We start from the raw sequence: 15,584 nt of genomic DNA, 5'->3' as shown, positions 1-15,584 counted from the left end.
AATCATTTAAGGAAGTTATAGTTTAGGCAACATAATTTTTTTTCAACGGAATGTATTTACAAAGAGTTGAAAATTTTCAAATAAACAATCAATCTTTCGTGATTAAATAATTCATCAAAAACTTATTTTCTAGTTCTATAGTTCTAGTTCTAGTTCTAGCTCTAATAGATACTAACAAGTGAGTGCTTGGTTTCTGACAGATAAACTTTCTGTGAGCTTATAGAATTTCCAATTGATTTTTTACTTGCACAATATCGATGTTTCTAATTAAATCATCACTGAAATTTCATTTATGAACAATTCATATATTTTGATAGGTTTCGCAAACTTTTTAAAATCATTTTTGATCAGTTGCTCAGTTGCAAAATGCTTTATTGACTAGTGGGCCCTGCGGGCCCGCCAGTTGTAGGGGGTGTAAGGCGAGTCCCCCTGCCGGGCGTAGGTTCTCGGCTTCGCCTCGAACCTGTTAGAGGGTTCGTGAAATTTTCAGTGGGTCAATGTCTTCTTGATTTTTGAGTTCGGTTTGACCAAAAACAGACGCACCCGATGAATCAGTTAAAGCTGAGTTTTGATTGATTGAAGTTTGAGGAGGATTTATATGGGGGGAGACGTACCCATATTTTGTATAAAATCGAGTATTACTATATAATATTCGAATCCCGAATACTCAAAAAAAAACAAAAATGTTTGTCAGTTGGTAGAATTGAACCCACTACCAAAATTTCCGCAGACATAAGCACTAACCACTCGGCCATGCGGGAGAGAGCTTAAGCTGGAAGTAAGGAAGGTGAATTTCTGGAGGGAGTCGTCTTTCGATTCCGCTTTCTTCAATAATTACATTTTGAGAAAAGGCGTTCGAAAACCGTTTATTACTGATATGTCAGCGGGAAAACGAATTTTTGAAAATTTTATTACAGGATTGTACTCATTATTGATTTCCCAAAAAGGAGACGTACAGTTGAGGGCTATATCTTGTACACAGACAGATGTATAGAAAAAAACAAGTTTTGGCCTGAAAATTAATAAAAATAATATCTCTTGGCAGAGTATTTCTAATGCGACGAAACTTCATCTTTCATTAAATAAAATCAAAAACAATGAATCAAAAATACATTCCGCAAAACTTTAGTGGAAAAAATGCTCAGGAGACCCAGGAAACCACTCCCCCCAGTACTAAATTTTTGAATAATTTTTTTCTTGAAAAATTTTCCCACTGAACTTTTTACAAATTTTATATGTCTCGATGCGTCTTGATGAGACCTACACGTCAATTTTTGGAAAACTAAGAAAAATTGAAAACTGACCGAGCTATGATTGAAAAAGTAGATTCACGAAAATGGAAAGTGTGCAAAATTTGGCACTTATTCGTCTTGCTCGGCCGACTCATAGAACTTTTTCCAATTCTGAGTTAAAAATCGTGTTCAGCGTACTTTTGTACGTGGAGTAAACAAAAAAATATCAAAAAAGATGAAGTAGAACTTGAGATAATGACGAAAAACTACTTTTTCGGAAAAAAAAATTTTTTTGGCAAAATGTCATTTTTTGGCCTTTTGTTTTATCACAACTTTTTTCCATTTGCACTTATGAACTCAAACTTTTTTTCAAAAAATCAGTCTCTCTGAGTAGTATCTTGCACATGAGTTTGACACAAAACAGAGCAAAACCCGAATTTTAATTCAATTAAAACATGCTTTTTTGGGGGTAAAAAGAGCAACAAAAATTTTTTTCAAACTGGGGAAAGCCGTCCTGGGCTCAATTTTGCTCCGAACTTAGTGCCGTTTTTTGCTCCACCGTGGGGCAAAATATTTCTAGTAGGATTTCAAATATTAGAGCATGAAGTCACACGGTTCAGGAGTTGTGAATGAAAAACGAAGTGTGACATTTTTTCGCAAGCCAAAAAAAACGCGAAAAAACGCGAAAAAGGGGCGGAGTCGCCACACTCGGCATTTATTAGAGGCTGCTTGGCAGAAATACAAATCAATTAATTGGATAGTTTGCAAGAATATCACCATCAACTCGATCATCACAGTTAATGCCGTAACCCATAATTCTTCCAGTAGGTGTGTATCCAGAGGTTTTCAATGCATTTTCATCCTCATCGCCAGCCGAAATTTTTACCTATAAACGGAAAAATTAAAAATTGGAAACTTAGAATTTGGAATCTTACTCCAACATTAATATTTTCCATTTCCCTAATGGTACCAATGGGAAATCACATTTATTATCATCGTTTGACTCGAATGCATAACCAAACTTTCCGAGCCATGTGACAGGAGTTGTTGGAACAATCATAGCAATATCCGTGCTAAGTCTAAGAAATCCTTGCTCTTGATTAACCCATTGGAATATTGTTGTTATTTTTCCACATTTTTCAAGTTCCTGCAGAACTATTTGACTACTAAATGCACATGCCTTTGTTTGATTAACTCTTGCAACACTTTGAGATTGTGGAACTATTTTCAAATCCCCTCCAACTGAGAATTTAGTTTGAGGGCGAGTACCAGCAGGCCTGAATAAGTCGATTGGAGCGGATTTGATATATTTAGGGACATATGGTGACGGAGTCGTAACATCATCTTCTACTTCTGTTTCAATTAGACTGTAATGCATTAATGGTTGGCTTATATAGAATTTAGCTGAAAACTCACGAGTAGATAGGTAAATTTGTAGGGATTGATATAGGCTCAAATGCGTAACCAAGAGTTCTTACAAATTTGTAGTGGATGCTCATATGATCTCGATACTGACAGCCGTAATATTGAGCTGGGAAATAGTTATTGGTGTAAGCAAATACTGAAAAAAAAAGTTATTTAACTCAAAATTAAGTTTTCAGGTTAGTATAACAAATCATTGCTTTATGAGAATGAGTTCTTACAATTGTCTTCTTCGGAAAAATATTCATTGTATTTATGCAATCCCACCATCCACTCTGTTGATAAGTAACCCGATTTCGCCACAAGTTTATCAGTTGAAGCTGGAGAGATCTCGAACTTAGATCTCCCTTCCCGATCTATTACGTGATACACAGCTCTGACCTTTTGGGGAAAGTTTTGGCACGAGTCAACACTACAGTTAAGATCTTTTAGAAACATTTCCATTGTGAATCCACGAACTGCGTTGAAAGATTGAGAGTTGAAGTCTTAATTATTTTTAGATATAAATATGAAGGGATATTACAAAATACCAATATTATTTAGAACATCCGATTGGGAAAGTTTGATGAAAAATACTGACTTCATGGGTGACGCATTTGTATCAGCGAATCGAAAGATCGGTTCAAGGACAATTTGTTGAATGACTCTCTTTGATTCAACATTGAAAAGAGCATAATTAAAAATTAGAAAAATGAGAAGCCTCATAATTTGTATTATAGGATCCGGTAAACTACCAAATCACAGAACAAAACACCTACAGTAAACTCGTGGCATTGTTATCATGTTAATGAACTGTTAATGCATATTCATCACATCTCATTTACAAAAGAAAGATAACAGGAAGTTAGAAAATTACATGGAATAAAAATATGAACACTTTGTTGAATGAGGGGTTGAAGAGGACGCTTTCAGCAATTTATGCACCGCAAATTTTTCGTATTCTTATCAACTTCGCAATTAATTTTCCATGTTGTGTGTTTTATTTTAGTTGTTTTAATCAATCAATATATTTTTTTCGAAAAACTATGGAAGATCTAATAATATTCCAGCACTATGAAAGTTTGAAACTACAGTATTCTTTAAAGGCGCACATCTTCCCGTATTGAATAAATAATTTTTGTTGAGACCGGTACCGTATTTTTGGCTTAAAAATAGCACAATTTTGCATGTGAGATATTAAGATACGTGCAAAGTTCATTTGCATTCATAAGAAATAGGTTTTGTCTTTTCTTGAAAGCAAACATGTCTTTAAATATTATTTTCCACAGCGCCTCAGATCGGGAGAGAAGAGCTAAAGAAGTGGTTTTGGCGCGGGAGCGCGTTTGCTGCAGACGTCGCACGAATTGGAATTAATGTGTAACAAAACAGTAAAATATCGCGTTTTTGCTGGATTTTAGGGATTTTAAAGCAATTTTCAACATGCGGGACCGCCCAGAGACTGTTCGCGATGCGATTTACTTCATTTTAATATAAATTTTCCCCCAAATAAGCTCGAAATGAGCTCTGAATTTCGGCGGATCTGAAAATTTTTTTTGACCAAAAACAGAATTTTGCAAATAAAAATTGATTTTAGAGCAATTTATTGCATAAATATTCAATTTTAGAATTTTTACTAATAGTTTGAATCTTTTTAAAGTGTTTTAGTCATTAATTTGACTGATAACACAGAAAATGATTTTTCTTTACAACGAAATCGATAAAAAAGTAAAGCAACATTTATCAAGGGAAATCTTGCAAAATTGGTTAAAAAACTTGTATGAAATCAAAGATTTCACTAGAATAAAGCTACAAATCAATCAAAATCACTAAAAGTACAAATAGTTCTGATCAAATTTCAATGTTCCAATCTACCAATGGATCTATGCCACGCCAAATTTCTTATGCAAGTGTTGCTCTCCAATTTTCCTTAAAAAATGGATCAAATACTCACATAAATGATCAAATTAACATTTTTTACAAGTTTCGTGTTATATTTTCTTTTTCTTAATAAGGAACCATCAGGTTCTTCCTGCCCTCTACGGCTCTAGATACCTCAACTTCGACAACTCCTATCTACTCGGAGAGGTGAGAGAACTTGTAGAGCACATCAAAAACTATGATATTCAATTTAACCTGCGTTTTTATCTTTCAAGATGGGGGAGTTAGACGTACATTTGTATTGCATGCTTTTTGTTATTCTACTGGCTGCTCTAACTCCCTCATCTTAAGAGATAAACACATGATTTTAACTAATTAGTATAGTTTCTACAATTTCCTAGTTAATCACTTTTTGATATCTTGCATCTCTGAGGAGATAGGAGTTGTCGAAGATACAGTATCTATAGCTATGCGCATATGAAGAATCTAATGGATTCTCATCATGCTATACTACTTATCATCTGCTTTTTGTGGGAAACAATGATTCAAAAATGTTTTTTCAAATGATCAAACAAGTTGTGATTTGATCTGAACATTTAGTGTTGGTTTAGTGAAGATCAGCTGCCAACTAAACAGTTTCCGTTGATGTGGGCATTTTTGAACAATTTCAAGACGTGAAACCGTGTTATCTCTATCAAGCTGACGTTTAAAAATTGGAATCAAACATATTAATGCTTGAAAAAATTTGTTTCGCGTAGAAATTTTGTCATAAAGTTAACTTGTTCTAGTCGGTTCGAAAATCAATGAAAAAGCAGCCAAATCGTGAATTTGTTGAATAAAATGTTTTTTAAAACTTTTTTAAAGCAATAATAATCCCAATATTTAATTATTTTTTCCAAATTTCATCTTGAAAACTCGAATAATCGCGAAATTTCGTCTGAAACTCATTTAATACCGTAAAAGTGTGCAAACGCGCTCCGTTGGACTTTCCTATTCTCGATTTTCTTAACTCTCCCGATTTGAGGCGCTGTGTTTTCCTGTTAAAATGCGTTTGTCAACGTTGACAACTCAACTACGGTTGCCAATGCGTGTTTGCGTACACACTCGATCCCACGCGCAACTGCATACGCCGCGTTGGTTTTAATTCCATCTTTTTTAAATTTATTTTCGGCGTTTGTATTGATTTTTGCTGTGTATTCCTTTAACATGAACTGATTTTTGTCCATGATAACTTTTGAACAACTTAATATTCATTATCGCATTTTTCTTACATTTATTTCCAGGTAATCATCCGAACAATTATGAAATCTCTAGTTATCTTTCTGTCAGCTATCGTTCTTGCCCATTCTCTGAGGTTCTACGTGCCACCAAAAGAGAAAAAGTGTCTGAAAGAGGAAATTCACAAGGTAAATACTTTTACAACTCCTTGTTACCATAGCAGTAAAGATGTCAAACATACTTTTTTTCGTTAAAAATTGATATATTTAATAAACATCAGAATTTATGTCTAATAAAACCTCTTGCAGAATGTGGTCGTAACAGGAGAATATGAGTTCAGTCAAGGAATTCAATACACTGGAAGTATTCACGTGAGTAAAAATAGTTTCAAAATTACTTCAAATTTTTAATTTATTTTCAGGTCACCGACACCAGAGGCCACACTCTCTACAAACGTGAAAACTTTGCTGATCTAAAAGGAAAATTCGCGTTCACTGCTGACGAATACGACATCTTTGAGATTTGCATTGAGAATCATCCACCAGCTGGGCATCCTGGAGAGAAGCGCGAGGTTTCTCTTATTTTGAAGCACGGAGTCGAAGCCAAGAATTATGATGATATTGCCAAAGCCGAGAAGCTGAAGCCACTCGAGGTTGAACTTAGAAGATTGGAGGATATGGCTGATTCAATCACCAAAGATTTCGCATTCATGCGCCAAAGAGAGGAAGAAATGAGAAATACGAACGGTAAGTGTTTAAAAAATCATTTGAATCATATAAAAGGTTCGTAATTATTTTAATTTAAAAATAATGCATTGCCGATTATCCAAGTACAGTGCTCCACATAATGATACGGCCACCCCCAAATTTTGGTATAACTCAAAACTGGGTTGAGATAGCAAAACATAATTTCTTGTGAAAATGTCCGCTGTACTGGCTAACTTTCAGATAAGTATTGGAAATATACATGAACCGTTCGTAAAAAAAGATAAACCATTTTTTCATGAAAATCCATATAAAAAAATCCACAAAATGATACGGCCACCCTTGGTTATTGTTTTCTTTTTTCGTTTTCTTTGCAATTTTTTTTGCTAAACGTTAGGTTTCATGTTCGTTTGTGTTTTTACAGCTATGTGTCGTGGAATAACTTTAACTGACTACGGAAAAAGACAAATTGTGCAAAATTATCTCAAGGCTTTTCGGATCGTCAGATTTCTCGTGATTTGAAACGTTCGAGAGATATGATCATTCGATATGCTTCAAATCCTGCCGCTCATTGCACCAAACAGTCTTCTGGTCGCCCACCACTTCTTTCTGGTAGAGACAAGCGAAAAATCGTTCGTCGAGCATCAAATTGAACAGTGACTTTCTCAAAAATTAGGCGCGAGATGAACCTGCCAGTGTCTGTTGAGACTGCACGACGTGTTCTTTCGAATTCCCAGTTTATCAAAAGACGAAAATTGAGAAAGGCTCCTTTCATTACCGAAAAAACCGCTAAAATCGTATTCAGTTAGCTAAAATCAGCCAGAGAACTAACTGGAGACAAGTGAAGATTACCGTATGATCATTCAAGCCCAATTTTGGTTTTAGTTCATCTTTTCTTCTCTCAAATCGTACCAGTAATCACGGTAGCCTTCTGGTTCATCACAGTTAAACTTTTCCTCGTCACTGAAGATGATCTGAGACCAATACATGAGCTTGAATGATCATACCGTAATCCTCACTTGTCTCCAGTTAGTTCTCTGGCTGATTTTAGCAAACTGAATACGACTTTGGCAGTGTTTTTCGGTAATGAAAGGAGCCTTTCCTAATTTTCGTCTTTTGATAAACTGAGACTTCGAAATAACACGTCGTGCAGTCTCAACAGACACTGGCAGGTTCATCTCGCGCCTAATTTTTGAGCAAGTCACTGTTCAATTGGATGCTAGACGAACGATTTTTCGCTTGTCTCTACCAGAAAGAAGTGGTGGGCGACCAGAAGACTTTTTGGTGCAATAAGTGGCAGGATTTGAAGCAAATCGAGTGATCATATCTCTTGAACGTTTCAAATCACGAAAAATCTGACGATCCGAAAAGCCTTGAGATAATTTTGCACAATTCGTCTTTTTCCGTAGTCAGTTAAAGTTATTCCACGACACATAGCTGTAAAAACACAAACGAACATAAAACCTAACGTTTAGCAAAAAAAAATTGCAAAGAAAACGAAAAAAGAAAACAAAAACCAAGGGTGGCCGTATCATTTTGTGGATTTTTTTATATGGATTTTCATGAAAAAATGGTTTATCTTTTTTTACGAACGGTTCATGTATATTTCCAATACTTATCTGAAAGTTAGCCAGTACAGCGGACATTTTCACAAGAAATTATGTTTTGCTATCTCAACCCAGTTTTGAGTTATACCAAAATTTGGGGGTGGCCGTATCATTATGTGGAGCACTGTATTAAGCTTTTATTATCATTGTTAATTAAATAGATTTGTAAGGCTACAACATATCGTTTCGAGACGCAATTCATTCTCTTCACGGAGCAGGATATTGTGATCCCTGGAAATTGTTTACCACTTTACTTGAGCAAACTCTAATTATTCGATTCATCGACAACCATCTATTTTTTACTTTTTTTTACAGAATCGACAAACAGCCGAGTTCTTTACCTGTCCATCTTTTCAATGCTGTGCCTTCTTGGTCTTGCCATTTGGCAAGTTCTTTTCCTCCGTAATTACTTCAAGTCGAAAAAGCTTATCGACTAGATTTCCCCAACCCTTAATTTATGATTAATTTATCAATTTTTTTTTCGGTTCTCCTCAACTTCTTGCTTTTCCCCCAACATCTCTTTTGTCCACACACCCAAACGTTTCATGTGATTTCTAATTGGTTCCCACATCTTTTTTACTAGATAATGATGATAATGAGTATTTTATTTTGTTGGATTTTAGTTGTTTCCTCCCCCGTTAATCTGCACAAGTATCAACAAAGGGTAAAATGTATAGTGTGTAATGTTTCCGTCTTATTTTTCTGTTTTCATCATTGCCGTTTTTTAAAATCATTATTATGAACTTTTAAATTGAAACATTGAAACATCAATTGGTAATTTACTCACCATATGGTGATTTAGTAAAGTACATAAGATCACTTTTCAAGAAGTCTTTTTCAGACGTCATCCTTTCAGAAATAACTTCAGACTTCATTCTCCACCAGTTCACTTACAACAATGATCGGTCTACATATTTTCCACTACGCCGGCTTTTTCGGAGCACAAATCTTCAATACTGTTCTGGCAATATTAATTGTGAAAAGAGCTGGAAAACTGTTTGGTAGTTACCGTCATGTTATGTTTGTATTCACATTTTGTTCGATGTTGTACTCTGCAGTAGAGATAATTGCACAGCCGGTACGATACAATAGAAAATTGGAACTTGAAATTGAAATTTTGAGAATGTTACTTCAAATAATCGTCTTTCAGGTACTATACATGAAAGGTCCAATGTTTGTCGTGTTTCTTGATAATAACGTTTTTTCTCAAGGCATTGGAAATGTAGTTGCTTGTTAGTTTTAAACATTTTACTTTTCATAGAACTCTTAAACAAAAAATGAATTTCCCTCTTTTTTTGGTTATTGAAGTGAAAACAACAATTTACAGGTCTTCATTGTGGTACCTTTGGATTTTTGATTTCTGTATTTGCGGCACAGTTTTTCTACAGATACATTGCATTGTGCAGGTTTTCTTGAATAGATTCAACAAATTTCTGATTGAAACTCTTTTCAGACAAAGTCTGTTATCTTATTTCGATGGATATAAAATATTTTTGATCTTCATTCCATGCGTAATTACATACATTCTCTGGTTTGAACTTGTCGTTTGGGGAATGTCTGCGACTATGGAAAAACGAATCTATTTGAAGTTAGTGATAATTTCAGCGTCCATGAGTAGTTCAGTAGCTTTTTGAAAACGTGGCCTCTAGACGTGATGAATCAGTTCTGACACCTAATTTCAGAGATGATTTTAAAAATATGTATGAATCAGATTCAATGATGATATCTTTTATTGCTCCGTTGTACTGGAACAATGGACCAAATAGAGAGAAAGTTTGGAGATTTAAAGATGCAGCCTCTGCACTAGTCTGTACTGGAATTATTGTAAGTTGCCATACCAGTTTTGCCAGAACACAACTCATACATCTGCTCTGTGCCTTTGTATAAATAGAAATATCAAGTAACAAACATTTAGGGATCATTAACAACTTTAATTTGCTTCTTCGCGTTACGAATTTATCTAAAAATGCAAAAAGAAAAAGGTCATATGAGTAAAAGAACTCTGGAATTGAACAGGCAGCTTTATATAATGTTATCAATCCAGGTATGTTTTCTAGATGATAACATATATTTTAAATATTGAAATGTTAAGACTATTGTCCCATTTATAACAATGTACATCCCAGTGGGTCTTTTCATTGTTCTCCCATTTTTTGATATGGGATTAGGTGCGTATGTGAATTATCCCAGTGCCAGTATGTCTTTGTATCCTGCAATTGAACCATTAATTGCAATTTATTGTATAAAAGACTTCAGAAAGACTATAGCTAGTAAGTTTAATAAGTATTCTTATCGTGAGAATTATCACAAATTTCAGATTTCTTCCGGAGAGTTCGTGTTGGTCCAAATGGCATAAGTGTGTACAGTACTAGTGGAACACAGATGGCAATCAAATAAACAATCATATTTTAAGTATAACGTTTCCTACTATTTTTGCATGCTCTACTTTTTTTTAAAAATAAAGTTCATATGACTATATACATATATGAATATTTTCATTCTGGTTCTTTGAAAATATGATAATACTTGATCTCAATAGACTTTAAGGATCGATCTAATAAAAATGTTACTTGGAATACAACTTACTAACTTGTAAAAAACATTGGCTTCAAGTTTTCTGAAATGAGAAAATTATCCCTCGAATGAAAGTAATCACAATTTTTTAAATATCAAAGTTCTCACTTCTCTTGTAGCCTTCCCGAAAGAACTATGAACACAAAAAACCAACTTGTTAGAAACCTACTGCCAACTTTAGTGATAAGTAAACAAAGAACAGTGTGGTTACAAGTTTCCGTTCGTTCTAACGTAAATATAACAATTGTCGCTAAAGCTTCAATCGATTTGTGCTCGGGTGCCTGCAACTTCCCGTGGGGTGGTCTCTGAATCTCTGCACTCTCTCAATTATAGTCTACTTTCCCTTGCCGACTTCCCCATCTTTTTGAGTGTAATTTCACCTTGCTGTTTCTTTTTCTTTTTTTATTTTGTGTGCTCCTCAGTTAATTATAAAATGGAGGAGAATCCTCTTCAATGTACGATTTGTAAAAATGTAAGTTTAATTATGATTACTTGATGTCTAAAAGTAACTTCGATTAAGGAATTCGAAGAGCCAATACTTCTCAGTTGTCAGCATACAACATGTAGGAAATGTTCAACTGGATCACCTAGTTGCAAATCATGTTCTCCAATACCATCTACATCAAGAAGCCATACACCACATCCAGACAAGTTGGCTGCCTTTTTACTAGATGCTTCAAAGGAAGAAATGGAAGAATGTGCAAATTGTGAGCAGGTGGGTATTTACAATTGTTTGTCTACATATCATATTATTTTGGAGTTGAAAATTTAAAACTTGTAAATCCTAATTTTCAAATAAGTTTCTCCTGTTTGTTTTAGTTGTTACTTGTTCTTTTAACTTTAAATACTTTCAGATCTCACTTCCCATGTTCTACTGTGAAACTTGTCAACAATCTTTGTGTCTAGTGTGTCGAAATGTGACTCATCAAGCCAGAATGTTCTCCTCACACAAAATCATAAGTTCCGATGAACGAAGTAAAGTCTACAGTTCCTCACTGTGTAAGGACCACAATGAGCCGTATATCCTATATTGTTCGGATGTTCGAAAACTTGTATGTATTCAATGTTTTAATGGAAGACCTCTTGAAGAAAGGCACAGCTTCATTTCGATTGAGCAGGGGCATAGGTTGTGTCTGGAGCGAATCGAGCAATCCGCGGCAAAACTTCGATTTTATCAGTCAGAGCGACAAGAAGAACTGAATGTAAGACAACGAGTTCTTGATGAGAATGCATCGAATTTTGACGATGCGAGAGCTTCTTTGTATCAATTATGCCAGCAAATTATTGATACTGTAATGACAACAAGGGAGACATTGGCAAAAGAATTAGTGAAACAACAGGAGCAAAGTGATGAACAATGTAAAAGACAAATTAAAGAAATCGAAGCAGTTATGGTGAGTTATTAATTTATTTAATTTTAAAATATCAGGTTGTCCCATAAGTTTTTGTACTTTTTTTCAAATATTTTTCCAAAACTTCTAGAAAGTTTTAAAATTTTTTCATCGTAGGTCGTGTCAAGGTCGGGTCGTCCCCTTTCAGAAAAGATTCATTTCATCCATTTCTACTTTGCCACGATGACAATCATCAAACTTGAACGTCGAGACGTTAGATTGCTTCTTCTTTATGAATTTCGTCTTGGTCATTCAGCAATGGAAGCGGAACGAAACATATGCGGTGCGATGGGTGAGGGAGCACTCTCTTATAATACAGCAAAGAGTTGGTTTCAAAAGTTCAAGAACGGCGACTTCAGTCTCGAAGAAATAGAACGTTCTGGGCGACCGGTAGAGTTAAATGAAGAAGACCTAGTGAAGCTGGTGGAGGAAGAGCCTCGTCTTAGTCTTCGTGAAATGGAAGAGAAGCTTGAGTGTTGTCATAGCACAATTGCACGTCACTTGGGTCGCCTTGGTTTTACTTCAAAACTTGGAATTTGGGTGCCTCATGAACTTTCGGCATCACAGAAGCTCACTCGGGTCAACGTTTGTACTCAACTTCTAACTTTTCGTCGAAAGTTCGATTGGCTGAACAATCTGGTTACTGGAGATGAGAAGTGGGTGCTCTATGTTAACCATTCCAGAAAACGTCAATGGCTTCCGATCGGTGAGAAAGGAATACCGACGCCAAAGCCTGATCTTCACCCAAAAAAGATTATGATCTGTGTCTGGTGGGGTGTTCAAGGACCCGTGCACTGGGAATTGTTGCCAACTAATAAAACTATCACTGCTGATTACTATTGTGCCCAATTGGACCGAGTTGCAGAAAAGACCAACGGAAAATATGAAAAACTATATTTTCTTCACGATAATGCTAGGCCTCATGTCGCCAAGAAGACTTTCCAAAAGCTGCAAGATCTTGGTTGGACTGTTTTACCGCATCCACCATATTCTCCAGATCTTGCACCAACCGACTACCATTTGTTCTTGTCTCTCAGTGACTACATGCGCGACAAGCAATTCGACGACGAAGAGCATCTCAAAACTGAACTCTCCACTTTCTTCTCATCGCGTTCGCCGGATTTCTTCTCCCGTGGCATCATGATGTTACCTAGTAAATGGCAACAAGTGGTGGACACTAATGGTGAATACTTGTGTGAATAGTACTACTTGTCGCTTGAGAGAAATAAATTTTTTTCAAAAAAAAAATAGTACAAAAACTTATGGGACAACCTGATATTATTATTCTGCGTTTCATTATCTGTGGATTTCGAAAAATTTAGTGTTCAGTTACTTGAAAAGACTAGAAAAAATAAACTCAGTTTTAAAAAATTTTGAAAAACCACCGAAACACCGAAAAACACAGAGACAATCCAAAACCATGACTTTGGATGTCCGGTTTAGTCCAATTTGGTCCAATAAGCTGGAAAATATTTTAAAACTTCAGGGTCCTGTTCGTCTATGTCTGTTTTCTGCACAAATTCTATGCACAACTGCATCCAAATTAGATGTTCTTCAACTTTGTCCTCAACTTCAAAAGAGAATTGGTGTTTTACTCGACAAAACTATTGACAAACTTCCGGTATCTTCCACTCCTGACAGTATAGAAGTTCGTTCTGATTTGGCAAAAGCTCTTGAGCCATTCCTGGGAATGTCTGCTGCTTGGTGTCCAATTAGTGTGTCTCGAGAAGGAAGTTCGTCAAATTCGTACAAACGTGGCTCAGGATCTCATAAGGCAATTTCAATGCTATCCAAGTTCCAGGCAACAATTGATCTAGCAGGAGCTTTTGGAGAACTCTTTGGCAAAGTTGAACGTGAGTGATAGTTTATCTTTGTTTTGTTTTTTGCTGAGTTTAAACATTTTAGACCCATTGCGACAGTTGGTCACTGCATTGTCTTCGACTAGTCAACAAGTTCTTGAGACTCAACGAGATTTGACCATTCGAAGGTGTATTATAGAAAAAGAGGATGTTGAGAAACTTGTCAAAACGTAGGTGGCAATAATAAAAACTTCAATTGCTTATGTAATTTGTAGGTGCAAAAAAATAGAGGCTGGTCTTGGAATGCATTCGGCAGCACTTGATGGAATGCAAAGTGAGATGCAAGAGATTTGGCAGGAACAATTGGACCGAGTACGGCGACAACAAATCATTTATCGAGAAAAAGTGGAGGAGATTTTGAACCTACGGGAAACAGCTAGACAGATTCTGACAGCAGCCAAACAGTTGGTACCCTATGTATCATGCATCTTAAATATGAACGCAATGATTGATCCGAAGTATGGATATTCATACGTTTTCACTAAAATCAATAAGTATTTTTCAGACGTTGTCATCCACCCGATCCAGCTCCAATGGAGAGTATTTGTTTGGAAATTACAGGAATTGAGCCAAACAGTCAAAACCGAATTCTGGCAATTGAAAAAGAAGAAGAGAATAGAAGATTAAATCAGGAAGCAAAGAAGAAAGAAGAGCTGGCTGGTCAAAGTGCAGTGATGAAAACTCTGAAGCATGGAAAAATTAAAAGAAAGGAGATGAACAGGATGATGTTGAATACAAATAGAGAAAGAAGTCCCGGTGGAACTGATACTGCATTGACGAGCCCATGTATAAGAAGATTGTGAGTATTTTCGAAAATTTAGTTGTGAAATGTCAAACTTTCAGAAAAACATCAGTTTTTCTTTTTCATTTCGGTTTTTTTTTCAACAAAAAACACCACTTTTCAGAACAACAGCTCTCAAAGAAGAAACCGCTTCCGAACTTGACGCCGAGGAGTTTCTCGACGAAATCTTCGAGCTCAGTGGAGAACAATATGATGAAGTAGTTGATGGGACACTAACCGAGGAAGATCGATGCAGTTCAGCACTTTTATTATCTATGGAAATTTCAAGTGATTCCATTTCACCTCTTCCATCCCTTGAACAGCTTCTTGGAAGAATCCCACTGGCATCTCGAGTTACCTCTAATATTGGATTCAGTCGTGGAGCGATGTTGCAAAGTTTGAACGATGTATTCGCATTACAAAAACCTCCAACACCCGAGAATATTAGTGTGTCCGAAGAGCGTAACGTCTTGGCCTCGGCAGTCAGGAATGCGGAAAAAAGAAAAAGTGGAGCAGGTTTGCCGACGAATTCGGATAAGGACGAAGTGATTGAAAAGGAAGAAATTGAGAAAGAAACGGAAAAAGAAAAGAAGAAAGTAATCAGAAGAAGAGTCAAAAAAGTATCTGAACCATCAGAAGAAGAGGTCACAACATTCACATTTAATGCACCGCCAGATTGTCCATTTGTCCCTCAGGAGATATTTGAATCAGATGAAAAACTAGGAACTTTTGAAGCAAAAGAACGAGTATTACAGAGTTTGAAACAGAAAATGAATCAGAAAACGGAATAGAGAATGATAATCAGTGATAACATATTATTATGTACGATTCGAGTTATATTTATAGGTCATATATACAGAAACCGGTTAATTAATAATCTTAATAAAGTTTATATTGTATTGTTCTGACCTGCACTACTGCACATTTGCATAAAATGGA

The 15,584-nt window shown here is 35.7% G+C and overlaps 4 protein-coding genes across 4 annotated transcripts; 3 read left to right on the top strand and 1 right to left on the bottom strand.

Annotated features, from left to right (window-relative positions):
- Positions 1-1,983: 1,983 nt before the first annotated feature.
- F47G9.6 (DUF1968 domain-containing protein) lies at positions 1,984-3,359 on the bottom strand (the record flags this gene model as incomplete). Its single annotated transcript, NM_001348585.2, has 5 exons — positions 1,984-2,118; positions 2,168-2,599; positions 2,649-2,793; positions 2,876-3,139; positions 3,185-3,359. The coding sequence occupies 5 exons, from the start codon at positions 3,357-3,359 to the stop codon at positions 2,115-2,117; spliced, it is 1,020 nt and encodes a 339-aa protein (NP_001335507.1). The 3' UTR covers positions 1,984-2,114.
- A 2,435-nt stretch (positions 3,360-5,794) lies between these two features.
- On the top strand, positions 5,795-8,794 carry tmed-10 (GOLD domain-containing protein). Its single transcript, NM_073478.6, has 4 exons — positions 5,795-5,917; positions 6,038-6,100; positions 6,151-6,475; positions 8,356-8,794. Exons 1-4 carry the CDS (start codon positions 5,813-5,815, stop codon positions 8,475-8,477), a joined length of 615 nt encoding a protein of 204 aa, NP_505879.1. The 5' UTR covers positions 5,795-5,812; the 3' UTR covers positions 8,478-8,794.
- A 144-nt stretch (positions 8,795-8,938) lies between these two features.
- str-141 (Serpentine receptor class r-10) lies at positions 8,939-10,437 on the top strand (the record flags this gene model as incomplete). Its single annotated transcript, NM_073477.1, has 8 exons — positions 8,939-9,118; positions 9,191-9,272; positions 9,368-9,446; positions 9,494-9,628; positions 9,723-9,864; positions 9,956-10,084; positions 10,133-10,310; positions 10,358-10,437. The coding sequence occupies 8 exons, from the start codon at positions 8,939-8,941 to the stop codon at positions 10,435-10,437; spliced, it is 1,005 nt and encodes a 334-aa protein (NP_505878.1).
- Positions 10,438-10,942: 505 nt separating this feature from the next.
- F47G9.4 (putative RING finger protein 207 homolog) lies at positions 10,943-15,546 on the top strand. The gene is made up of 8 exons (NM_073475.4): positions 10,943-11,086; positions 11,135-11,329; positions 11,469-12,008; positions 13,492-13,858; positions 13,911-14,034; positions 14,080-14,322; positions 14,370-14,663; positions 14,770-15,546. Exons 1-8 carry the CDS (start codon positions 11,048-11,050, stop codon positions 15,434-15,436), a joined length of 2,469 nt encoding a protein of 822 aa, NP_505876.2. The 5' UTR covers positions 10,943-11,047; the 3' UTR covers positions 15,437-15,546.
- Positions 15,547-15,584: the final 38 nt, after the last annotated feature.

The sequence above is a fragment of the Caenorhabditis elegans genome, chromosome V, assembly GCF_000002985.6.
Source record: "Caenorhabditis elegans chromosome V".
In the NCBI taxonomy this organism is placed as follows: domain Eukaryota; kingdom Metazoa; phylum Nematoda; class Chromadorea; order Rhabditida; family Rhabditidae; genus Caenorhabditis; species Caenorhabditis elegans.
The sequence above is the reverse complement of the archived record's forward strand: the minus strand, read 5'-3'. Positions and strand labels throughout refer to the sequence as shown.

What these genes read in the sequence shown, in the direction of transcription:
- tmed-10 (NM_073478.6), top strand. Translation starts at nt 5,813, where the DNA reads ATGAAATCTCTAGTTATCTTTCTGTCAGCTATCGTTCTTGCCCATTCT. An exon ending in TGAAAGAGGAAATTCACAAG is followed by an intron (nt 5,918 to 6,037) that starts GTAAATACTTTT and finishes AACCTCTTGCAG; the next exon opens with AATGTGGTCGTAACAGGAGA. An exon ending in AGAAATGAGAAATACGAACG is followed by an intron (nt 6,476 to 8,355) that starts GTAAGTGTTTAA and finishes TTTTTTTTACAG; the next exon opens with AATCGACAAACAGCCGAGTT.
- F47G9.4 (NM_073475.4), top strand. Translation starts at nt 11,048, where the DNA reads ATGGAGGAGAATCCTCTTCAATGTACGATTTGTAAAAAT. An exon ending in AATGTGCAAATTGTGAGCAG is followed by an intron (nt 11,330 to 11,468) that starts GTGGGTATTTAC and finishes AAATACTTTCAG; the next exon opens with ATCTCACTTCCCATGTTCTA. An exon ending in ACTCTTTGGCAAAGTTGAAC is followed by an intron (nt 13,859 to 13,910) that starts GTGAGTGATAGT and finishes TAAACATTTTAG; the next exon opens with ACCCATTGCGACAGTTGGTC.